This window comes from Arachis ipaensis, chromosome B8 (assembly GCF_059453495.1).
Source record: "Arachis ipaensis isolate K30076 ecotype BB chromosome B8, ASM5945349v1, whole genome shotgun sequence".
NCBI classification, from domain to species: Eukaryota; Viridiplantae; Streptophyta; class Magnoliopsida; order Fabales; family Fabaceae; genus Arachis; species Arachis ipaensis.
This window is the reverse complement of record NC_142443.1, coordinates 11,670,184-11,681,319: the sequence shown is the minus strand read 5'-3', so window position 1 is coordinate 11,681,319 and position 11,136 is coordinate 11,670,184. Positions and strand designations below refer to the sequence as shown.

Sequence of the window (11,136 nt, the reverse complement as noted above, 5' to 3'; positions counted from 1 at the left end):
AGGGAGCAAAAAGGGTAGTAAGTGGTACAATTCTTTTTTTAGAAAAACAAGCCTTCTGCTTTAGAAATTTTATTGACCCAAAAGCAATAGCCTTCCTTAACTAAACCAACCCAGAGTACAAAAAAATAATTTTAAAAATCTCTAGCATTTCCACAACTAAAACACCCTAAAACCGTATAATTTTTCATTAATTAAAAATGTAGGATTAGTTTGAACTTGATATGAATTAGTTGTAAAATGCGACTGTGGCTACAAATATGCCTCATGCCGATAAAAGAAATACTATCATTCCTCTGTTATATATGATCCACGTGTATATCTTTTGTAATTTGTTTATGGACTTATTTTAATTTATTTCTTAATATCAAGATTTATAAATAAAATATAATTATAAATATTTTATTATTTTATTTATAAAATACTAGCTCTAGAAACGACTGCGCTTTTTAGTTTATTTTATTTTATTCAATAATGACTAAGAGAGGGGGATTGAATCTTAGCCTTTTTTTTTCAGTGACTTTTTAACTTAACTTTATTGGCCCAAGAAAACTTGAGGAAATATTTTTGTTTTATCTCCTATCTAATTAAGAGACACTTTTTTTTTGTCTCCTAAATTATAAAAAAAGAAATAGAGTAGAGAATAGAGAATTGCACACAGATGTATCCTAATTTAGCTACTTAGTGCAATGTAGCCTATATCCAGCCTCTATCACAACTGTGACAGAATTTCACTATCGTTCAATGGATTACATTCACCAATTCTTCTTAGGATCTACCAATCTTATCTGAGACAAATCCAGATTCTAACCCAATTTGAATTTGACTAGAACTCAACCTAGCTTTCAACAGTCAAGTACTAACCCAACATGTAAGGTAATCCTCTCAGGATTATGATACAAAATAGAAATACATATAAAGAATTTCTAAGATAATTATATGACTTTTTCTCCAAGTTTAACTCACTACCTTTTTGGGTTTTTCTTACAAACCTCGCCATGTTTGTTTTTTTTCAATGAGACTTAGACAGACTAAACTGAGAAAAAGAAATACAACAAGAAAACCATGAAGGAGAAGAACTTAGAATAACTCAGGTAGCTATGAGAACCGAACTTAGTGTTCTGTTTTTTTCTCTTACCTTCAATCCTTGACCGTTCACCCTTATTATAGAAGAGTGAATATAAGCAATTTCAACCTCTTTGCTATCTTCTTCTCCAGTATCAAACTTTGCAGCGACGTCATTAGAACAGAGAGAGAAGGCCAAATCTTTGACATGCAACTTACTTTCTCTTTCATCCTTTTTCTTTAAGTTCCTTTGATCTTGACCGTGAATCTTTTCTTTCACTCCAAGTTTGATTTGTGGTCGTTGATGAGTTTTTGAACATGTTTGACTTTACTCTTTTCATGGTTGTTTGATTTGTACTTGAGGTTCAGCAAACTTCTTCACAGTCCCTTGATATAGCACGAATGAAAAAAAAAAATAGCTTTTGAGATGCTCTAACCGGATGCAATCCTCCTTTTTATTGTAGCTTTGAAACTTGCTTGAACTTGATAACACACTTTTTGTTCTTCACCAAAACTTAGCTTTAATTCTTTTCATTTTTTTTCTTTTTTGTTTCTAAGTTTTAATGTGAAAAGGTAGAAAAGGAAGAGAGAGAGGAGAGAGTGTGTTTGGTGAAATTGAAAAAGAATTCAAATGAATTGAATATTTTGTTTACTTTATTGGTAACTTAGTGACTTGTATGGATTTGATTTGAGATCACCGACTGAATTTGGATTCCTTATATTTTTATTTTTGGTGGAAATGTGTTTGAGATTTTTGTTTATGGATGTTCAATGTTTAAGTTATATTGTGTGCGAATGTGGGACAGATCAGTTTTGGGCTAAATTTTATGCTTTTTTGGTTATTAGCTTTGATCAAGTTATTTTTTTGCACACTTAATAAAACAAATCACACAAATAATAGTCTAATAATATTTGTTCATCATTTTGATTAAGATTTAGTTTTCCAAACTCAACCTATTTAAAAGAATTTGTTAAGTTTGATTTTTGGTTAGTAAGAAGGTTGGAAAGAAGAAATGGAAAATAGTGCATAGCAGTTTAATATAAATATATAGTTGATAATTTAATTTAATATCTAAAATAATTAAAAAAAATTATAGATATATAGAGTAAATGGTCAAATTCATCTCCAAAAATTTATTTATTTTTTAAATTGGTTCTCAAATAATTTTTTTAATCAAATTCATCCTTCAAAGATTTTAAGTTGATCACATTAATTCTTTCGTCACTTTCACTACTTATGGCATCAATATTTGTTGATATGTTATATTAAGTAACATGCACTACAACACACACTTAATAGTTTTAATTAGCTACTAACATGATAAGTTTATGAAATTAGATTAAATCAATATCAAATGGAAGGTTTCAGTGCCTCAAAGTCTCCCTCAATCTAAGGTCCTCTCCAATTGAGATTAATTTAATCTAATTACATAAACTTATCATGCATGTTAATCGCTAATTAGGACGACTAGGTATGTATTATGGTTAGTGTGGTGTCATTTAATATATCACATCAATAAATATTAATGCCATTAGCAATAAAAATAACGGAATAACTAATTTAACTAATTTAAAATTTTTAAAAGACGAATTTAATTAAAAAAAAATCGAAGACCAATTTAAAAACGAATAATCTTTTAAAAACAAATTCAACCATTTAATTGAAAACTATAGAACAACACGAGTGTAGGACTCTTATTACTAGCAATTGAGCGAGCAAATAGAAAGTACTCGAAAACAATAAAAGAATATTTGGGAGATAATAGAAATTTAATCTAAAGTAGTCAAAAGTTATTTTATTTTATATTAAATTTTTTTATTTTGTATTTTTTAATTGTTGCTGAAATAATTAAATAATTTTATATGTAATAAATCTATAATTATAAAGGTTACATGCATAAAATTTCAAATGTTAAATTAGATAAGTAATTCTAGACTATTATTTCTCTAGTATTACTGAAAAAAAAAAACATTGAGTTATGCTAATGATGAGTTACTTCTTTCACCATGTTAAGAATATATAGTTTAATTTTTGAGAGAGTTATGCTAATGCGAAATAACCTAAGCATTTTTTTAATTTTTTTAATTAAAAAATTAATGTATTTAAACAAAAAAAATGCAAAAGAAAAAAACATATTTTAAGAAGAAAGGAGTATAATAATTATGATTAAGAATTTAGAAATTTGTAGAACTTCATCATCAAGTATATATGAGTTGGACTTATTGATGATCTCCTTATCTTATATATATATATATCTTAATCCGCAGATTCAATTGCAAAATTAGGATCATCAAAAACTAATAATACACCACTTTAGCTTATTACTAATTAACTACCACAGCAAAATCTGACATAAGTCACATAATCAACGAAGTACACTATGATGATTTGAAAAATTAACTAAAGAAGCATGGCTATATATATATATATATATATATATATATAGTTTTCTCCTCACACAACTACCTCAACAGCAGCATAGTGCATGCTAGGAATATTTTCTAGTAAATCAAAGGTAAGCATTGAAGCCTTAGGTTTTTGATGCCGTAGTGTTGGTGTTATGGAACTATTAATAATATTGTTGCTCTTATTGCCAAGCCACTTAGCTTGCATGTATTTGTGTTTCCTCCAAGGCCCTAGATGCATTTTCTTCTCCTTCATGCATTTCTTAGCAGCAGAGCACATAATCTTAATTAACACCCCTAATCTCTCAGATTTTCCGATGAATACTTCTGGTAATCGGCTAATTAATCTGTTGTATTCTTCATTAGCTCTTGCCATTTCAAATTCCACTCGAAAATTCAATTCAATTACCACTTTTATTTCTGCTCCTTTAGAGTTTGATTTATCCGTTACTTCTAGATAAGTATGCTCACCTAAAATATTATGAAAAAAATAAATTAAGAAAACAATTACTTGAAATTTTTAAGTTTATTTTGCTAAGACTTAATGAAGTTATTTTCAGCTATAAGCGTCAGTTAATTAGTCTCTAGAAAATGAATCGTTCTTTAAATTTGTTTTTAAAAAATTTTATCAATTAAATTAATCTTTCAGAAATTATAAATAAATTAATCACAATTATCCTTCTATTACTTCATTAATAAATTTTGTTAACAATTGATGAGGTAAAACATTAACTAATAGCATATATAATATATACCTGATATGTTCAATTTAGTCCCTAAATTATTATATTTGTTATGTCCAAATAGACTTATTAAATATCAATATATCATACATGATCTCAATTGACATTTTAAATTATCATAATTATTGATGAAATTGTTAATAGAGTAATAAAAAGATAAATATGATTAATCTGTAATATTTAAAAAATTAATTAATTAATAAAATTTTTTAAAAATAATAAATTTAAAGAACGACTTATTATTTTTTATAGAATAATTTGACCATTAATATTTAATCCCTCGCATATATATAGTCACAAATCACATAAGCCATTGAAGTTTGCAAGTAACCATAGTCAAGTTCACTAAAAGATAGAAAAATAGTTCCCAAAAAGTTAATTACAAAAATTATATATATATTTAATTATATATTATTACATGAATAAAAGTGTCTAATTTAATTAATTGTTATTTTGAAAGTCAAATAAACACAAATATTTAATTAAATAGTATAAAATCATTTTTTATATTAGTTAAACACTATAAATACAAAAGCATAGATGTTCATGGATATGTATATACCGGATGGGATTTCTGATGAACTAGTCCATTTGGATTTGCAAATGGCACAATTGTAGCCAAGGTTCACCAGGCGGTTGCATATTTCTCTCCGCAAGCAATTCCGGCAGCTCTTCACCGGTTCAGCTAGCCGCCGGCAACGGCACTGTATATCCGACACATTCAACTCTCTTAGAGCCTCCTTCGTAGCTTGTCTTACTCTTGTCTCAATTGAGCTTGTCCTACGTATAGTTGCCTGTTTGTAGAAATATATTAAATTTTCGGTGATCCATTAATATCAAAATTTTAATTATAATAACCTAATGAGAAATGTTAATTAGAAGCATTAAAATTTATTATTTTTGGTCCAACTCAATTTTTTTAATTTAATTTTTTTAGTTTAATAATTTAACAACATATTTTATTTCGCATTTTTAAATATTGATGACTAATTAATGGTCAAAACCAATAAATTCTTATAATCTTCTAGTATTCTTCTAAGTTAATTAATTATATCACGTAATAATGGAAACAACCCTAAACAAATATCTGTTGAAATAATATATAAAAAAAAAGTTTATTTTCTATATTGATTGTTTACCTGAAGAAGCTTGTCTTGTTCTTCCCAATAAGCCTTATTCATTTCTACAGAACAAAAATTCTGGTATTCCTCTTTTTCCTCCTCTTCTTCATCATCGTAATCTTCTAGAAAGTTATTAAACTGATCTGAATTTTCTATTGGAACCTGAACATCCTCCCAAAACCCAAAAACCGGGTCGGCAAAAGTCACAGGCTTGTCACCGAATTCGTCAACTTTATCGGAGCTCCGGCCAGTGACCAGAAGCAGGTGGAATTCTCCGTCCAAGGTTGCCCCAATTCCCATTATATGAACATTTGTGTTTGGATAATAGAGAGGGTGTGTTTGTGTGTGATGGTGAAGTGAGAAACCTGGTACTTGAATTTATACAAGTACATTTGTGTGGGACCCAACATGTCCGAGGTGGACATACGACCCGCCGCGATTGAGCCTCTATCGTTTTAAGACTATCCTGAATAAATATTTTTTGCATATAGTAATTTGTTGATTAGTTATAAATTTTTGAATGAATTTAAATTTATAATAAATTAGTTTTTAATTTATTAAACTAAAAAATACTGTAAAAGTAAAAATAATAATAACTAGGTTCCATGTCAGCATGTGATATAGTTTATTACAATGAGGATATATATGCTCTATTTTAATTTTATTACATAATACGAATTGACACCTCCATCAATGAAATGTTTAGTAAGAGTGTAAGACCAAGCATTATTTTATTACCGTGTTAACCTACAGGAGAGGAGAGTGCACTTTTATTTATAATATATGTATAAAGTAATGAATAAAGTGAATACCAGAGTGGAGGTTTATCGCATAAATGCATAATTAGCTTTATTATTTTGAGTTGGTAGAGATAGGGACCATAGGATGTTGATTTCCGCTTATTGTATATATTCTTTTCTGTATCTTATTATTGACAGTTTCAAACTGAAATTTGAAAGAAAATTAAAATACAATAGATGATGATTATTAATGATCATAATTTGATCACGTAATATAAGAACATGAATTTTAATATACCGAAAAAAATAAATTCAATATAATACTCATTGATTTATCACATAAATTTTGACCTACTCTCAAATTAGTATAATGTTTAAAAATAATAATATTAATTCCTATTAAGAATATAAATTTGAATTCTGAGAATGAAAGAAAAATTGTTTAAATAAAAAATATATTCTCTTTGTAATTATTTCACAAGCTCACACCAAATTAAATTTGATTAATGTTATCATGTATATATAAAAAATCAATTATCAAATTAATCATTTATTTATAATGTATTTAAAATATAAAATATATATTAAAAATAAATTATATATATTTATACACAAATAAATAATAATTAAATACTTTAAAATCTAATAGTCGATCTCAATAATCAGTAATACTAATAGTAACAAACTATTACATACTGTTTAAGCAAAATAAAAAAAAATAAACAAAATCCAGGTGTACTTGACGATGATTCATAGATGGATTGGGGAGGGCTTATCCAAAATAATATCAAATGGGAGGGACACTTTTTAATCACTTTTGATTTAGAATTAGAAAAGTGAGGGACCGGCTCAACTAGTTTTGGTTGTTATACGCATATTCCATATCAATATGCTACTAGCTGTGCTTCTCCAATATATTTATGTATATGGCGAAAGTGCCCCTCAATAATTTTATTCCTCCTGTTGCTGAGATAACCTTATTAGTTATTAACATTTAAAAGGGTGGCACTAGTTTCGGCATCTCAGCCCGATGGTTTGCAAATTCCTGGTTTTGTGTTTTTCTTTTAAACGGATCATTATGTCATTATTTTATTTTTTTAGGTAGTTGAAGGATTCGGAAAAGCTAATACATCCCGAGTTTGAAACTGCAGTTTAATTAAGTTATCCAATCTATTAATGAATTAAGAAGACCAAGTCATCTGTTAAATATATTATTACTTTCTTTTTACCATTATATTCACAAGAATTTGTATCATCAAAGGCCTTAACCTGATTTTTGTGATGGGCTGATTAATCGAATATATTAAAAAAAACAGACGATAGAGTTAGAGAGAATACCATCAATTGAAGAAATAAAAGAGACAGTGTCAGATCACTACAAAAAAATTTGGTAATTACGGCAGCTTTTTAGGGTTATTATGGTGGTTTGAACCGTCATTATTACTTTAAATGGCGGCTAAGAAAAACCGCCAAAATTCTAAGCGCTATTTGGTTATTACGGCGGTCCACAATTCTCATAGTTAAAACGGCGGTTTTTTAATAGGTTAAAATGGCGGTTCAAATCGCCGGCCGTTATTTCCAAATAAAACGGCGTTTTTTTGGTTCGTTAAAACGGCGGTTCAAACCGCCGTTATTTCTGAAAAAATGGCGTTTTCAAACCACCATTATTTCCGGATAACACGGCATTTTTTTTTGGTTGGCTAAAACAGCGGTTTAAACCGCCGTTATTTCCGGAAAAAATGGCATTTTTTGTTGATTAAAACGGCGCTTCAAACCGTCATTATTTCCAGATAAAACGGTGTTTTTTAATTGGTTAAAACAACGTTTGAAACTGACATTTTTATCGAGTTAAAATGGCATTTCATGTTTAAAACGACATTCATAAACTGCTGTTTTTACTGAATAAAAATGACATTTTTTATCGTTTAAAAAGGAATATTTAACTATTATTTTTACCACGTGAAACAAACAATTTTTTGTTTAAAATTTTATAATAACAAAAAATCATAACCCATAAACAAAATATTACCTAACTCAAATAAAATATCAAACATAATATATAATTTTTTTATTAGTATTAGAAATCAAAAGTAATAATTTCTATACAAATAATTAAGCAAATTATATCCACTAACTATTACTTTGAGAAGTATTAGCATAGGCATGCAAAAAAAAAAAAGGAGCTCGAAGGACATGATATTAAATTAGGAATTTAAAAACCCTAAATTTCAGGAAAAAAAAGTGAAAAAAAAGAAAGGAAGACCTAATGTGGCGCTGGCGGATCAGGACCTTGGCATGGTGGATTGACTTGGCCATGCCGGCCTTGAATATGAGAGTCTGGAGGTGGTGCTCGAGGAAGTTCTCGACGGTGAGAGCAAGGACGTAATCACAAAAGTGAAGAGAAGGTGGAATCAAAATGTAGAAGCTCGCTAACGAGGTGATGAACGAAGCAGCAAGGGAGATGAGAGGCGATGGCTAACCTTTAGATCGAAGTCAGAACAAGATCGTAGAAGCTCATTGGAGGCAGCGGTGAGGAGATGAACGATGGCGGTGAACGGCGAGGAGATTCTAGTCAGAGAACGCCGCTGAGGAGATCCTTGCTGCAGATCGCACGCGGAGTAGATCCCAGTGGTAACGTCGTTACCTTACAAAGACACAGTGAGTTAGTTTCGCAATTAGGGTTGGAATCAGATAGAATGCGTGACTGCGTGGGTTTCTTTAAATAATGGATCCAAATAATGGCGGTTTTAAACCGCCAAAATCATCAAAAACCGCCATTTTACGCACACTAATTACGGCAATAACATAATACGCCATAGTATCTGAATATTATGGCGGATATATAAGAATGTCATATTATTAATGCCTTTTAAACTCCTTTTTTTGTAGTGGATTGTAAGTTGTTTAAGATGTCAAGTAATGATGGATATAATATAAATTTATTCAAAAATATTGGAAAAAAAATTATTCGAAATTTATTGCAGTAGTGATGAATTTTTTTTGGACAGCAAAAACTGCTAAGAGATTTTAACGTTACATAAGTGGCTTTGGCTTCAAAATTTATTAGGTTTAAAAATATTAAAGACCTTCGTCCGATCAGCATGGTTGGATGTATGTGTAATGTAACACTCAAATTTTTAGCACTTCATGATCGTACTGAAAGTCCGAACGCTACTCACCTCTACACCTTTTAATTTTATACTATATTTATTTAATATTGAACCTTTGCAAATACGATCCAAAACCTTTAATTAAGAAAATGCAGATTCTTTATTTTAAATCACTTAATCACAAAATTTATATATTCACATAACTTTATATACATAAATTTAGTCAAAGAACCTCAATTACAAATCCTACCCCTATAAAAACTAAAAACAATAAACGATTAGGGGAAAATAAATTCCAACAACTCAACTCGTGAATATAACACTGCAAAAAAAGGCCTATGGTCACGGTAAAAAACCGTGACCATAGCTAGTAAAAAGGGTGACCATAGATCTATGGTTACGGTTTTGGACCTATGGTCACGGTTTTTTACCGTGGCCTATTCTCTCGTGGCCATAGGTCTATGGTCACGGTTTTTTTACCTATGGTCATGGTTTCTATGGTCACGGTTACAATTTTCAAATTCTGACACTTTAGGCCACTTTTTTTCACCGTGACCATAGGTTAATCTATGGTCACGCGTAAAAACTGTGACCATAGCCTTATCTATGGTCACGGTTTTTACCGTGACAATAGCCTCTATGGTCACCCCTCCTGAAAACCGTGACCATAGCCTTATCTATGGTCATGGTTTTTACCGTGGGCATAGCTCTATGGTCACGATTTTCACCGTGACCATAGCCTCTATGGTCACCCCTCCTTAAAACCGTGACCATAGCCTCTATGGTCACCCCTCTTTAAAACCGTGACCATAGCCTTATCTATGGTCATGATTTTCACTGTGACCATAGCCTCTATGATCACCCCTCCTTAAAACCGTGACCATAGCCTTATCTATGGTCACCCCTCTTTAAAACCGTGACCATAGCCTTATCTTTGATCACGGTAAAAAACCGTGACCATAGCCTCTATGATCACCTTACCTTAAAATCGTGACCATAGCTTTATCTTTGGTCACGATTTTGCCTATTTTGTTTTATGAGATTTAATTTTTTTTAAAACATAATCACATCCCAAAATGATGATAATTACAAAATAAATCTAAAAATAAAAAATGATAATCAACAATTAAGATAAGTTGTGATTAAAGTAACCGACTAACATATTAATATAGTTGAGTGAATACAGTTGTCTCAATCTCAGTTTTATACAGTGATATACACACTAACACTAAGTAGAAACTATTAACAGAATTGTTCCACAGACGTGAGAGCAATACAATTCAGACTCTGCCAGGATAGATTGTTTCTGGTATTGCTATTCTTCCTTCTCAACGCTCGGGAACTTTTGTTTCCACTACTTTACCATATGAAAGCTCAGCACCTGCTTCATTAACATGCAAAGCAAAGTCACATTAGACATAAACACTTACATTTATTTTCTTCAACTTAGGAAAAAAAAAACATATCATCAAAACATATATACATTACACATATACTAAAAATTAAAAACTTTTGAAAGTTTAGACAAGTATTTAAAAATTAAAAAATTTTTCTTGTAAAATTTTATAATTCTTTTGAAAGTTTAGATATCCTTTAAGCTAATAATTACTCTAAATTAGTATTTGAAAAAATAAAAACTCAAAACACAAAATTCGTTATTAAAACGTAAACTCAACTACAGTTTTCTTTTCTTTCATGGTCATAATATATAATCTGCTATACTCCTGTAGCTCCGCACTAAACTTTCACATCTGTAGATAAAAGGGGTATAAATAGGGGGTAAGAATTGGGGAGTTCTTCGTAGGGTCGGGATTAGAAGTTAAGTTCGTTTTATTATGTTCTCAGTCAATAACAACAGTCAACAAAGTATAATCCAACTCAATAATTACAGAACATAGAATCTAATCACAAGCACACACAATCATAGAAAACACAATCACAAACAAATATGTGC

At 29.9% G+C, this 11,136-nt stretch overlaps 1 protein-coding gene across 1 annotated transcript; it reads right to left on the bottom strand.

Moving 5' to 3' along the window:
• Positions 1 to 3,409: 3,409 nt before the first annotated feature.
• On the bottom strand, positions 3,410 to 5,679 carry LOC107610489 (uncharacterized). The gene is made up of 3 exons (XM_021108107.2): positions 5,351 to 5,679; positions 4,774 to 5,005; positions 3,410 to 3,939 (listed from the first exon to the last, which is right to left on the bottom strand). The coding sequence occupies exons 1-3, from the start codon at positions 5,630 to 5,632 to the stop codon at positions 3,518 to 3,520; spliced, it is 936 nt and encodes a 311-aa protein (XP_020963766.2). The 5' UTR covers positions 5,633 to 5,679; the 3' UTR covers positions 3,410 to 3,517.
• Positions 5,680 to 11,136: the final 5,457 nt, after the last annotated feature.

Excerpts from the sequence above, each read along its gene's own strand:
- LOC107610489 (XM_021108107.2), bottom strand. The coding sequence starts at position 5,632 with ATGGGAATTGGGGCAACCTTGGACGGAGAATTCCACCTGCTTCTGGTC. Across the intron at positions 5,006-5,350 it reads AACAAGACAAGCTTCTTCAG|GCAACTATACGTAGGACAAG; the intron begins GTAAACAATCAA and ends TTCTACAAACAG. Across the intron at positions 3,940-4,773 it reads TTCATCAGAAATCCCATCCG|GTGAGCATACTTATCTAGAA; the intron begins GTATATACATAT and ends ATAATATTTTAG.